At 35.6% G+C, this 15,716-nt stretch overlaps 1 protein-coding gene across 3 annotated transcripts in view; it reads right to left on the bottom strand.

Moving 5' to 3' along the window:
* RNF13 (ring finger protein 13) overlaps positions 1-15,716 on the bottom strand; it is a 128,717-nt gene that overhangs the window by 70,569 nt on the left and 42,432 nt on the right. For all 3 annotated transcript variants that reach the window (XM_033122312.1, XM_033122322.1, XM_033122332.1), the window contains one exon: positions 14,407-14,487. In XM_033122312.1, the coding sequence (XP_032978203.1) occupies positions 14,407-14,487 (81 nt within the window). The remainder of the gene's footprint in view (positions 1-14,406; positions 14,488-15,716) is intronic.

The following is a 15,716-nucleotide window of genomic DNA, read 5'->3' as shown; positions in this document are numbered from 1 at the left end:
TTCAATACACTTATAACAGCAATTAAATTCAACCTAGTACTAACAAGGCATGTAACTCAACTGAAGTGCAGACAACATGAAGAGCCAGGGACAAGTTTCCCATTTCCTGGTGGTGACAGCTCCACCATGCCTGCCACCTGGTGGACAGCAATTGAAAGACAAATCCCAATTTCAGAGACATTAAAACATGGGGTAATAAAATGCATCTTAGAATCAATATATTTGTGGTATGTACAGACAGAAAAAAGGGTCTACAAGTAGAACTTTAAAAAGGTTTTGCTTTTTAATCATTTCTGTATTGTTGAATGTGTTATGACAAGCGTGTATTATTTTTAAACTTAAAATTTATAAAAATCAAATACACATTAAGCTAAAAGCCCAAAAACCAAATCTTTTTGCATAATGGAAATTGACTGTAGCCTTTTAAAAAATAGGTCTTACATTATTAAATATAATCTTTCCTGTGGACTATGCTAAAAAAAAAAGAATACCTGGCTCAAATAGCTTACTAATTCGTCTTCTTCCCTCAGATGTGAGTCACATTACTCAGATGTGAGTAAGTGCACATTTACTTTGTTTTATGCACAGTCTGTGAGGTAGCATAATGGGCTTTGCGCATTTGTTTTGCAGAACTCTCTGGTCCCTTAAATAGGTGCTGCCTTAAAGCCAGGTCCCCGCGCATCACTCTGCAGGGCTAATCTTCGTATCGAAAGGATGCTCTCTCTGCACTCAAGAATCCTCGTCTCTATCTTCTGACCGGGGCACTTGGGGCCAGGACGGAGGAAGCCCAGGAAAACTACCAGTGCCCAGTAGACTAAGAAACCGGATGCCCCCTAGCTTCTCTTTGTTGTGATTCTCTGATGGTTAAACAAGGATGCTGAACAAAAAGAGTGCATGCAGACTAGCACCTCAATTATCATCAAATATATAATACAGTAAGTTTACAGTATATAAATGTTGATTTTTAAAAAGCTTTGATGACTATTCATAAAGAAAGTACACAAAATATAATTCTTCAGCCTGATGAGTTTTCACAAACTGAACACACCTGTATCAGGAAACAGAGCATTAACTGCACTCCGGAAGTCCCCTTCTCCCTCCCTGCCTGTCACTACTCCCCAATCCCACCCCCAGTGTCACTATCGGAACCTCCAACAGCTTCGATGACTTTCTGCCTAATCTCACACTTGACATAAACAGAACCATACAGTATAGCACATGCTCCTTCAGACTTCTTCTCAGTACTGTATCTCACATTCAACCCTACTGTGGAGCAACCCTACTGTTGAGATATACTTGGTAGATCTTTCATTTTCATTTCCATGCAGTATTGCATTATATGAATATGCCAAAATTCATTCTACAGTTGATGAGCATTTGGGTAATTTCTAAGAAGGGGCTATTACAAGTAGTGCTGCTATAAATATTCTAGTACAAGAAGGAACACATGTATAATAAGTCTGTTAAGTACGTACACTGAAGTAGAACCATAGGATATCAAGCTGCATCATAGGGTATAAAGCTTTAGTAAATACCGCCAGTTTTCTAAAGTGGTTTGGGTTACCACTTTTTAAGTAGAATATTCAAATAATCTAAACATAAAAATCTTACTAAACACAGTTTTGTTTTAATGCTTCAGAAGGTATTCAGTGTTGCAATATTTCAGGGTATATGTTAGGAAAAATTATTCTTGTTGATAAATCATACTGGTTAATAAAGTCATAAAGAGATATATAATTCAATAAAGTGGTTTTGCTTAAATGATTATTTCAGGCTAAAAAGAGCCTCAGACTTTCCTTCCCTTCAGCTTGCACTGGATGGCAAACTATATAATGAGCAAAATAAAGCAGAGTATTTGCAATGATAATGTCAATGAAAATGCTGAAAACAAGGCGGCCATCTTTCCCAATGTAAGAGTATAAAAGTAAAGGCAGGAAGCCGGGGGAAGATGTGGTAAGTTGTTTTGTTAGTGAATACCTGAAGCTATGAATCAGTAATTAGCAACTGCAGTGACAGCAAGCAGTCACCACATGCTGAGCCACAGCACTCAGCACAGGGCCACGCACTTGCCCTTTAAATGTCCTCATTCATTGCAAAGACGTTTGCAATGACCCTATGAGATAACTATTATTCTTATCATCCCTGTTTTAAAGATGAGGAATCTGAGTCTCAGTGGGCTCACACAGCAGGCGTGCAATCCCAGGGAGTCGGACTCCACAGCCTGTGTTCTCAACTACAGTGCGACACTGTCTCCAAAGACGGACCAGTGAAGAACCAATGGCAACAAGAAGAGGCATGAACATTTACGACAACGAACACACAAAAATATTAGACTAAGAAACAATTAAGGCCGATTCCAACATTGATTCAAATACTTCAAAATGATGACAATGTCAACCGTTCCCCCCGTTTTTACACTCCAACATAGTCCACAAGGAGTTATACTGATCAATCAGACTTTATCAACTAATGTTTTCCTAATGTGAGACAGATGAATTTATTTATATCAACTTCTTAGAATGTTAAAAATATCCACTGCCCTTCTCTCTAATTCTTTATTAGATCATTCTTCCAAAATCTACCAGTAACTTTCACATACAGAGAACATATACTTTTTCACAAATAGTTATAGATTACTCTCCTCTTATGCAGTAAAATATACTTTAACTATTATTCATATCATATTCAGTACCTTTAACACTATGTTCTGAATACATTTGTCTCATTTCATGAGGGCTCTGTTTAAACACGAGGATGATAAGACTAAGTCCCTACTCAAGCAATTAATCTGAAAAGAACTAACAGATCCAATAAGATAAAACAAGGTATAAACAACATGTAGTATAACTGCATAGAACAGAGCAAATCATTCTAACTATGGGAGGCAGTAATAGAAGAAGTGGTGTTTGACTTGGTTCTTAAACTTGACTGTATTTCAGCCGGGTACCAAAAAGTGAACATAAATGACCTGACCAATATAACGGATAGGAACTATCACTCTTTAACCTGTTCTAGACATTATACTTCTACCGATGCACTGTAAAACCACACTAGGTTTCTGACAAACACATCACAGTTGTTTCAACAACTTTTTGACATGTTACTAAGCTATATTTCTATGCTTTTCAGTACCTATCTTTTAGGACTCAAAGGCAAAACATTAGTATATTAACCATTCCAAGCTTAACGCCATCTGCAAATCTGATGGCCATACCTTCCATGTCTTTCTACATATCACTGAGGAAAGCACTGAATAAGATGGAAATGTGAGGGTTAGTCTAATTACAAATTAAGCCCTTAACTGGATTAAAAGAAAAGGTTTTCAAAAAACCTCATAAATTAAATATTACATTTGTAGCATTATTCAGAGTAGTAACTGAGTTATCTTTCACCTGAAAGTTACATCTCACCTTGTATACTCTGTTAGAATTCTCCCCAAAAACTTTTTTGGTTTTATATTTTATCAATGAGTTAGATTTTAGACTTTAATAAAAATCTGACTAAAAGATGTCATGAAAGTACATAAGCCCATTAAAAACTGAAAACATTAAAATACTTAAAAGTGATCACTAAGTCATCAATAATACTGTTTAGACCAACTATATAATTTTTAAAACAAGAACTTATTTCTAAAAAGTTCAAAAAGCATTAGAAATAAAATTTGGATAATATTAATATTCTAAAACTGTCAAAGCTTTAATAAAAAAAGTCCCAGACTATTATACTTGTTTATTCATTACACTGAGATTAAAAACAAAAAAGGAAAGAAAAAAGCCTAAAGATTTATACAATGCTGATGTATAGCTCTAACACCACCCATCTTAATAATTTCCTCAATGATAATTTTTGAGTGATTTGTTTTAAAAAGAATTTGATAATTAGCATTTATCAATTATCTACTGGATGCTAAGCTGAACTACTTCCCGGCCATGATGAAGTAATAGGGGCTAAATTTAATCTCTTGCTTTAAATAACTAGAAAACCAAACAAAAGATATGAAATATCAGCTTTCAAACAATGGAGAATAGTGCAGGACAGTGATTGTTGAGAAGAGGGAAGCAAATAAGACAAGCACTTACAAATACCTCAGTTCACTCCCTGGAGAGATTCCCAGCCTCAGAAAAGGGCAGGGGAACCCAACAGAGTCTGGTGGTCTCAATGAGTTGAAGAGTTCAGAGTTTGGAGAGGCCAAAGCAGCTAAGTTCTGTGGGGCACAACACAGAGGAGGAAGGGGCTGCAAAGAGAGAGGGCTCCAGACATGTGTAGAGGTGTCCACTCAAGACCCTGGCTGAGCAGTAATCTGCATGTGTGTGGGGGAGCTACCAAAACTCAGAAGGAACCATCAGAAAGGTTGTCAAGAGAACAACCTCTGGAGCTCACACAGGGCTGGAACAGTTCGTGTTCCCATCGGTCAGAGCGGAAAAACTTTCTAACAGACAGCACCAAATAGAGAACTAAGAAGACTACCACTCAGAGTGGGCCAAATTCGCCCAAAACACTTGAAGCACATGAAAATAGAAACACAAGTTACCAAAATTTTTGGGACACAGCTCAAACAGTACCTAGAGAGAAATTTATAGCACTATATACCTATATTAGAAAGGAGGAAAGGTTTCATATCAATGATCTCAACATTCATCTAAAGAAACTAGAAAAAAACAAGAGCAAATTAAACTCAAAATGAAAGAAGGAAACAATAAATAATAGCCACTATCCTCATGCTAATCCTTGGATATGTATTATTATAGACAAGGAGACACACCTAATGATTGTGTAAAAGTCTGCAATGTGGTTTACAGACAACTGGTGTTTCAAGTTATTCGCTGTTGTTGAAGTTACGTCTCATGACTAAACTGAAGTCTAGGATACACAGATTGTTATACTCGCAACTGAGGATCACAAAGGCATTATCATCCCTGTTCTAGAGTAGAAACTTCAGCTTCCAAGAAGATAACGTACCTACCGTGTTTCCCGAAAATAAGACCTAGCCAGACAATCAGCTCTAATGCGTCTTTTGGAGCAAAAATTAATGTAAGACCCGGTCTTACTTTACTATAATATAAGACCAGGTGTGATGTGATGTGATGTGACGTGACGTGGCATGACGTGATACAATACGATGTGATACTATACAATACAATACAGGTTCTTATATTAATTTTTGCTCCAAAAGACTCTTTAGAGCTGATTGTCCAGCGAGGTCTTATTTTCGGGGAAACAGGGTAAGAACACTCAGCTGCTAAAGAATGGTACAGTGAGTCAAACCCAGAGCTGTCTCAAATGATGCTTCTTTTTTCCAAAACAGTCTTTCAAAATTTAATATAAACATGAAAAGAAAATAATTTCAGTGAGATTAATGAAACTAAAGATTATTCTTTAATACTGTATTTCCATTATTATGATGATGATATTTGCACTAAACAAATACACTTGGAAAAGAAAAAAGCTCAAACTGCTTAAAGAGGGAATTACACGGTGTCAAGAAGGGAACTGGTAGCATCAAACCAAAGATAGTTCTATATACACAGAACCAAGCAGTAAAACTTTTACCTGATGTCAATACTTTTATTCTAACTAACGGATAGCAATACAATTATTTAAGAAAAGATTCCTTGTTTAATACAAGGATTCATTTTCAGATTTAATAATTACAAAGCAAATTCTTAGCATCTACTACTGTATCATTACATATGCCAAGCGTTCCAAGTAAAATATGTTCGATTTGGGAGAGGAAAGGTTAGGAAATTGTGGTGAAGCCAAAAATGTGCACTGATTGAAGAAGTTATAAATAATCATAGGCAGTTGTGGTTCAACTTATGCTCCCCTTGATGCCAAGTAAATGTTGACAGTTTTGCATCTCTGTTCTATATGAGGTACTTAATATAAAAAATACTCCTAAATGAGACATATAAAACAAGATGAGCTAGTCATCAATGTGTGAAGCTTAGCACAAAGGGCTTGGTATATCTCCAATCTACTTCCTATTATCAGCCAGCAAAATAAGTCCTGAAGTTGGAGGCTAAGCAGAAAATAGATGGGATGTCACCCTAAAATTAGCAAAGGTCCGGTTACCAGGTTCTTAAACATGGCTTTTTATGCCTACTAAAGAACACATGAGACGGCAAACTTCCATATATTTAAGGACATTTTGGTCATTTCCTACTTCATAATTTATTCCCAACAAGTCAACCTGAAGCATTAACTGCAGTTTTAATTTTTTATTTTACTGATATACTCACTCACTGAATATTTACTGAATCCCTACAAGCCAGGTACTGCCAGAGATAAATATTCTGCCTTCAAGAAATGTACATCCTACGCCAGATGCTGCACTACAACAGAAATGAGTAAGATAAAGTACCTGCTGCTCGTAGGCACCTCCACTGTAATATTACCCTTCCTGGTTTTACATTTATCACATTTTCAACTTATAAATACTGAATACAGCTCTTGTATCTACTCATATTGGTAAAATTGTTCATACAGGACTGAAAGAAATACTCCCAGAATATTGTCATCATTTTGAATGCACTACTTCCCCAGGATTTGATATAGTTGGTAATCACTCAAATTTTATAAGCTAAATCATATAAAGAAGTCTCAAGTTAGAAATCCTCTTAATATTGAAACAGGACCTCTATGAAAGAGGATAGGGAAGAATATCCTTATCATCAAAGAGATTATTTCAAAGGACTAGGAGAATCTATTCATTTGAAACGACTGCTAGGTTAAACCAAGAATGACAGTCATTAGGTTGATGAGAAATTTACGCTAAAGGAGAACTGAGGTAAGAAAATCAAAAGTTTGTAACACGAGCCACAACCCATGCCCCGACCCCATTAGCTCAGTAAGATGGAAGCTCCACTCTGGACTGTAGCGGCAAAGACGACAGGGTTCCTTCTCTCCTCAGCTCCCAGGTAAGGAACATGGTACCGTGTTTCCCTGAAGATAAGACCTAGCCGGACCATCAGCTCTAATGCGTCTTCTGAAGCAAAAATTAATGTAAGACCCGGTCTTATTTTAATATAAGACCAGGTATAATATAATAATTAATATAATATAATGTAATATTATAATATAATATAATACAATATTAGACTGAGTATAGTATAATACTGGGTCTTACATTAATTTTTGCTCCAAAAGACACATTAGAGCTGATGGTCCGACTAGGTCTTATTTTCAGGGAAACACGGCAGCTCAGCAGGAGGAAGGTCCCCACCCCTCCCCATCCTCTCCAGTTCCAAACTGCAAAGGCTAATGAATGCGGCAAAGTACCCAAGGCCACAGACACTGGGGCCCAGATCACCCTGACCCGAGCTCACTTGCAGGGCAGAGGAGTCCTGCTGGGAGAGGCAAAAGAACACCGCCGGTGACCACCCCCAATCAGCACACTGCACACAAAGCAGGTGTCACAGAAAAATGAAAACATATTTTTACACTAGGGCAATCATCCAGTAGACAAATATTAATAATGAAAAAACAAACACAGAAAACAGGAAGTGCACAGGCAGTTTCCTAGATTAGAAAGAAAATGAGTGAGGCTGATACATTTTCGATGAAGACAATTCCAGAGAAATGGCTCAGAAAGTCTGTCCTCTGGGAGAGGCAATGCATAAGAACAAAGACCTCCAAAGCGCTTCCTAAAGAACTGACTTTATTTGACACAGAGTGAGGAAAAGTTCAAACCTAAGGAAGGACCTTTAAAAAGCAATGAAGAAACAGAAAGGGAAATTGGGAAATGTCTTGAGACAAATGTAAGTGAAGACCACATACCAAAACCGAGGACACAGCAAAAGCAGGGGCAAGAAAGAAATTCACATCTGTGAATACTCACATTGGAAAAGAAGAACTACTGCAAATCAACAACATTTACACTTTAAGGAACAAGGATAAGAACAACAAACTAAACTCAAAGTAATAATTATTAGAGCAGAGATAAGTAAAATAGCAATTAGAAAAAAAAATAGAGAAAATGAACGAAAACTAGAGTGGATTCTTCAAAAAGAGCAACAAAATTGACAAACCATTAGCTTGGTTGAATAAGAGAACTCAGATCACTAAAATCACAAAGAGGTAACATTACTACCTATTTTACAGAAATAAAAAAGATTTACAAGAGTGTACTATAAACACTAACAGAGTAAAAACTAGATAACCTAGGTGAAATGGAAAAATAACTGGAAACACACAAACTCCCAAGACTGAGTCATGAAGAAATAAAAAAAAATTGACGACCTATAACTAGTAAGGAGATTGAATCAATAATCAAAAACCTCTCAAGAAAAACCTAGAACTAGACAGGTTTACTGGTGAAGTCTACCAAACATTTAAAGAAGAATTAACACTAATCTTTCCCAAACTCTTCCAAAGAATTGAAGAGAAAGAAACACTTCCTGAAACATTGTGTGATGGCAGCATTACCCTAATACCACAAGACACCACAAGAGAGGAAAACTACATACTGATATCCCTTATAAATATTAAACCTCCCCCTCCCCCAAAAAAAAACCTACTAGCAAACCTTCAAAAGCAAATTATACACCACAACCAAATGGGACTTATTCCTGGAATGCAAGAATGGTTCAATAGATGAAAGTTAATCAATGTAATACACCACATTAACAGAGTATAGTGGGAAAAAATACATAATCATCTCGATTCATATAGAGAAAGAATTTGACAAAATTCAACACTATTTAATGATAAAAACTCCCAACAAAAAAACCCACAAAAACAAAAACAGAAAACCCAGAAAGAAACTAACTCACCATAATAAAGACCATATATAAAAAAACCCACATCTACTATCATACTCTGTAATGAAAGACTGAAAGCTTTTCTTCCACGATAAGGAACAAGACAACTGCTACTTTTATTCATCATAGTACTGGAAATCCTAGCCAGAGCAAGTAGGTAAGAAGAACAAATAAAAGGCATCTAAATTACAAAGGCAGAAGTAAAATTATTTTTTTGCACACAAATAAATGGATAGCCATCCCATGTTCATGGATTGACAGACTTAATATTACTAAGATGTCAGTACTGCCCAAAGCAATCTACAGATTCAATGCAATCTCTATCAAAAGGCTAACAAAGTGTTTTGAAGAAATACAAAAATCCATCTTAAAACTTACATGGACTCTCAAAAGACCCCAAATAGTCAAAACAATAATTAATAAAGAACAAACTCAGAAGTCTCATACATCCTAATTTCAAAAATTACTAAAAAGGTACAGTAATCAAAACAGTGCTGGCATAAAGACAGATACATAAATACCAGTGGAACAGAGCTCAGAAAGAAACACTGAAACATATAGTCAAATGATTTTGACAAGGATTCCGAGACCATTCAACAGGGAAGGACAGTCCTTTCAATAAATGGTACTGGGAAAACGGGATACCCACTCATAAAAGAATGAAGTTGATCCTTATCTTACAGTGCATTAAAAAAAAATTACCTCAAAATGGATCAAAGACCTAAACAAAAGAGCTAATATATAAAACTTAGACCAAAACATAGGTGGGAGCTTCATGACATTGGATATGACAATGATTTCTTGGATATGACATTAAAAGCAAAGGCAACAGAAGAAAAATAGGGAAGTTGTATTTCATCAAAATTGAAAACTTCTGTGCATCAAAGTACAAAAGATCACTAAAGGCAATCCATGGAGAGGGGGAAAATATTTTTCAATCATACCTCTGGTAATAAATTGTTATCTGGAATATACAAAGAGCTCCTACAACTCAACAACCACAAAACAAGCAACCTGATTTAAAAATGCACACAGGACTTGGATAATCATTTCTCCAAAAAAGAGAAACAATGGCCAATATGCACATGAAACGATGCTCAGCATCACTAATCACTAGGGAAATGCAAATCAACACCACAACGAGATATCACCTCATAGCCATTAGGATGATTACGGTCAAACAAACAGAAAATAATGAGTGAGCAAGAATGTGGAGTAACTGGAACTCTGTGCATTGCAGGGGGGAACTTAAAATGGAGTAGCCATTGTGGAAAATCAGTACAATGATGCCTCAAAAAATTAAATATAGAATTATCACATGGTCTAGTAATTATACTTCTGGTGAAATACTCAAAAGTAAAAGCAAGAACTTGAAGAGATATTTGTACACATTATTCATAGCAGCATTATCCACAATAGCCAAAAGGTGGAAGCAACTGAAGTACCCATCCACAATGAGTGGATAAACAAAATGCGGTGTATACATACCATGGAATATCAGCCTTAAAAGCAAAGAAATTTGATGTATGTTACAACATGGATGAACCCTGAAGATATGTGAACTGAAACAAGCCAAACACAAAAGGACTATGACTCCACTTACATGAGATACTTAAAGTAATCACAGGCATAGTGACAGAAAGTAGAATGGTGGTTGCCAATGGGCAGGAAGAAAGGTTAAGTAGGGACTTATTGTTTAGTACAAAGTTTCCGCTTGAAAAAATCGAAAAGTTCTGCAGATGGATAGTGGACGGTCACACAACAATATGAATATGGACTTCAGACCAAGATATTGATAAATAGGCCCCTGAAGTTCCCTCTTCTCATGAACACAGAGAATATACAGCTACAGGTGCAGCAATTCGCTCTGAGAGAAATCCAGAAACTCGTTGAGTGATTTCTACACATAGAGCAACTGAGAAAATACTGACAACGTAAAAGGTAGGAAAGGCCACAAATTCTACCCCAGTTCAACTCCATACAATCAAGAGGCAACCCCTAACTCCCAGCTTTTCTCCCTGAGAAGCAAAGGGTTGGAGCCACACATCTCGCACTCCAACTTTTAAGGCTCCTACCCAAGGGCTAGCCCCCCAAATCACCTAGCTCTGAAAGCCAACAGGGCTTGCGTCATGAGTCCCACAGGACCACAGCAGACAAAGAACCGGTTCTTATCAGGCACGAGAGCGCCCCCCACAGCTATCACCTAGGATTCAGTACAAAGAGAACAGGCAGAACACCCATCTCCCAGTCTTTTCCTGGAAGGGGTTTTGACTTTAGACTTGACAAACAAGCTACTGTCTGAGGATCGAACTTCTAAATCAGCACGTATCTCGGTGCTGACTTTGATTACACCTGGAAGCCAAAGAGCTGGTGGGTACTTCAATTCTCTCTCTGCTTGCTATACAATAAAATCAAGCTTCCAATTTAGCCATTAAAGGAGTGTGTCCATACGTCTAGCACCCCGAATGTGTTATGGCTGTCCTACGAAGGACAGGACGAATACCTCGTTCTGATAGCCAATGGGGCTCAGCATTCACGAGTCCCACGGGACCATCTTAAACAAAGAAGCAGTTTGTAACGGGTGTGGGAGCACTCACCCCAGCTATTACCCCCCAGGGCTCAACACAGAGGGTGTAAGCAAAACTGGCTCCCAAACCACCTAAACAAAGAAATGATTCTACTTGGGAACATGAGCACTTCCAGTGGCTGTTCCCTCTGGCTCAGCACAGAGGGAGTAACCAAAACACCCAATTCCCAGTTTCTCCCTGATAGGAGCTGGACGATATATATATAATGTCTTGACCTTTCCAGTTGCTGCCGGAAAGTCAAGCTTCCAATTAGCATGGATCAAAGATCTGTATTAAAGTAAGGAAATGCAGCAGTTGGTAACTCAAATTCATAGGAACAAATGAAGAGAACCAGAAATGATAAACACAAAGATTAATATAACAACATTATAAATATATAATTATTATCCTTTCTTCTCAGATTCATTAATAAATACAAAATTATATAAAGTAATAATTAAAACAATGTGTCATTGGGTTTATAACATATATAGATGTAATATATATAAAAACAATATAAAGGAGGAAGAAAAATATAGCTATATAGGAATAATGTTTCTATATTTTTTTCTATATTTACTGGAATTGAACTAGAAACATCTGAAGTAGATTCTGACAATTAAAGATACATATGGAAAGCCCTTGCAACCACTAAGAATGCAAAAAAATCTAGTGGAAGAAAACCAATAAGGAATTAAAATGATACACTAGAAAATATTCTCTTAATGCAAAAGAAAGCAGTAAAAGAGGAACAAAATAGACATGAAACATAAAGTAAAATGGCAAATGTAAATCCAACAATGTCAATAATAATGTTAATGTGAATGGATTAAACAATTCAATCAAAACGCAGAGATTATCAAAATGGATTTTAAAAATGAAGATCTAACTCTACACTGTCTACAGGAAACATATATATTAATAGATAGAAACACAAATAGTATGAAAGTAGAAGGATGAAAAGATATGAGAACAGCCACCGTAAGAAAGCTGGAGTGGCCAGACTAATATCAAACATACTAGATTTTAAAACAAAAAGAAAAATAGGAACATTTTGTAATGACAAAAGGGTCACTTCATCAGAAAGATATAACTATTATGAACAATTATGTACCAAACAACAGAGTTCCATATTACATGAAGTAAAAAACTGACAGAATTGAAAGTGAAAACAGACAATTCAACAATAATAGTTGGAGACCTCAGTACTTTACCCTCAATAATGGATAGAACTTGTCAGAAGATCAACAAAAGAAGATCTGAACACTATAAGCCAACTAGACCTAACAGACATCTATAGAACCACTCACCAACAGCAGAGTATGTATTGTTCTCAAGTCTACATGGAACATTCTCCACAATAGGCCATACATGAGACCATAAAACAATACTCAGTAACTTTAAAAGTATTGAATTATTCAAAGTATGTTCTATGACCACAATGGAGTAAACTTAGAAACCAATAACAAAGATTTTGGGAAATTCACAAATATGTGGCAATTAAACAACACATTCTTAAATAACCAATGAATCAAAGAACTCACAAGGGAAATTACAAAATACTTTTAAAATGAATAAAAACAGAAACACATGCTAAAACTAATGGAGTGCAGCTAAAGCAATCCTTAGAGAGAAATGTATACTTATAAATACCTACATTAAAAAAGAAGAAAAAAGTCAATTCAACAACCTAACCTTCCACTTTAAAACACTTGAAAAAGAAGAGCAAACTAAATCTAAAGCAAGTAGAAGGAAGAAAATAACAAAGACTAGAGTAGAAATTAATAAAACTGAAAAATGAAGAAAATCAACAAAACCAAAGATGGTTCTTTGAAACAAAAAACAAAATTGACAAATCTTTAGCTGGATTGACCAAGCAAAAAAGAAGACTTAAATAAATAAAATCAGCAATGCAAGAAGGGCGGACGTGATGACTAGCATCCTTACAGAAATAAAAATAATTATAAGGGAGTACTATGAAAAAATGTTTGCCAACAAACTGGGTAATCAGGATGAAATGGACAAATTTCTAGAAAAAGAAAGTACTGAAACTGATGCCAGAAGAAACAGAAAATCTAAATAGACTTATAACAACTAAAGAGATTGGATTAATAATCAACAAACTATCACAAAGAATGGCCAGGCCCCAACGCTTCACTGGTATATTTCAGGAAACATTTAACACACATGTTCTACAAAATCTTACCAAGAAATAGAAGAAGAGGGAACACTTCCCAATTCATTCTATGAGGCCAGCATTACCACAATATCAAAACTAGACAAAGACCATGCAAGAAAACTACAGACCAGTACCCTTTATGAATATAGAAGTAAAAATCTTCAAAACAAATACTAGCAAATTGAATCCAGCAACATATAAAAAGGATTACATACCTTATCAAGTGGGACTTATCCCAGAAATGCAAGGTTGATTCATCAACCATAAATCATTTAATGTAATACACCACATTTTAAACATGCGGTCCATAAACAAAGCAATTCTATACTTGGGAATGTATCTTACGCAAATAGACAGATACACCAGGATGAAGAACTGGACAACTTAAATATCCGCCATGAAAAATTAAACAAACCAATGTTCAAAAATCCATACTATTTTATGATATTGCAAAATCATGCAGCCATTGCAAATAAAAATGTACCTCCTTCTCTATTAGTATGAAAAGATTTTCTAGATATACAATTAAGTGAAAAAGGTAGGTAACCAAGTGGTATGTTTCCATCGATGTTAAATATAGATTCATTACATATGTAAAAATTTACATAAATATGTATATGCACACATATCTATAAACACACATGACACACAGCCTAGAAAACAGGTCCGAAATATTATATATACCGAAATGTTAACAGACGCTAGTTCAGAATAATACAATCATAGGTGATTTTCTTTCTTCTTCATACCTTTTGAATAGTCTGAGCCCTTTACAAATGAATATGTATGGGTTTTATGATAAGAAATGGTAAGAAATATTTTCATTTTTTAAACAAAGAGCAATAAAATTACCTTAATACTAAACACCTTGTGCCTTTATCATATATTACTATTTTCTTACCTTTAAACCTTCAGCTGGAAGTCTATAACCAAATCTTGCTGGAAGATCATCAAATGTCTGAGACGCATTTTCAAAATTATACTAAATACAAAATTAAAAAACAATCAAGTTACAAACAATTTACATATACCATTAAAAACAAAGTTTATTAAATTATTTGAGTTGTCATTTCCACAATTCTAATTTACTATCACAGCTGAAATGAAATTACTATCACAATGAAATGAAATCAATTTTGCAAATGCACATCCACTAAAATAGCAAGGAATATACAATTCACTACATATAGAACTACTTACATTGGATTCTGATGTCATACAATAATCGTTAAACAGCAGCAATAATTCTGTAACACTAAACCACCTACCATTTTCTGAGTTTTTCCCACTATTAAGTCCCTAGCAAGGAATTTTCTAGACAGATTATTTCCCAGGAAGAATTCCCTTTTATTTTCTCTGTATCATAAGGGTCTGATTTAATAGACGAGATTTACAGGATTTCTGGCTCTAGCTATGAAAAATGCCTTCTTCCCCAGAGCAAGAAAGAGCATCAAATCATACTTTTAAAGCATTGTCATTTTTTAAATAATCTGAACATTTTTATCTAGGGCTGAACAATGACAGGACTAAATTAAATGAAACACATACATATAGAGAGCTGAAGGCATTTGAATTATTTTAACAACTTTCCCCTTCTTATGCTACAATATTTATCAGTCCTCTGCCTGAACAGAACAAAACAAGCATTCTCTGTGCTTTCAGAAGATAATAATAATTGTGAATTGGTCTTGATGTATTGTTTAAGAATGTTCAATCTGCTATATAGAAAATAAGAGAAACAAATATAGATGAAACTAAGCAAAGATAGTAAACAAATAACTTTTGAAATAGGCAAAATTGGTATGATGTGTTAGAAGTTAAGATAGTTGCCATAAACTGTAGGCAAAAAATAGAACACATTTGTTTTAACATAAATAAAAAGGATGGAACAAAGCCAGGAGTTATCATTGTATAAATAGCAAAGGATGGAAGGATCAAGCAAATCTTAAATATTCACAGAGCACAGAATAGGTCTCACATCCAGACTGATGGCTATGTCATTCTAAATCCAACCCTTCTTGGTGATCCCCACTCGAGCCTCATGTGTCATCTGCCAAAGACATTCAGATAAACAGCCATGCAGAACAGAAAGTTACAGCTGTGTTCAGATGTAAATACCTCACACCTTTCCAATACAGTAGACAAAGGTGGGCTCCAAACATCTTCCATCTGTCAAGTCCCTTTGCTCACCCTCAACTCACGTCCTGGTAA

Source organism: Rhinolophus ferrumequinum, chromosome 2 (assembly GCF_004115265.2).
Source record: "Rhinolophus ferrumequinum isolate MPI-CBG mRhiFer1 chromosome 2, mRhiFer1_v1.p, whole genome shotgun sequence".
Lineage (NCBI taxonomy): Eukaryota > Metazoa > Chordata > Mammalia > Chiroptera > Rhinolophidae > Rhinolophus > Rhinolophus ferrumequinum.
The sequence above is the reverse complement of the archived record's forward strand: the minus strand, read 5'-3'. Positions and strand labels throughout refer to the sequence as shown.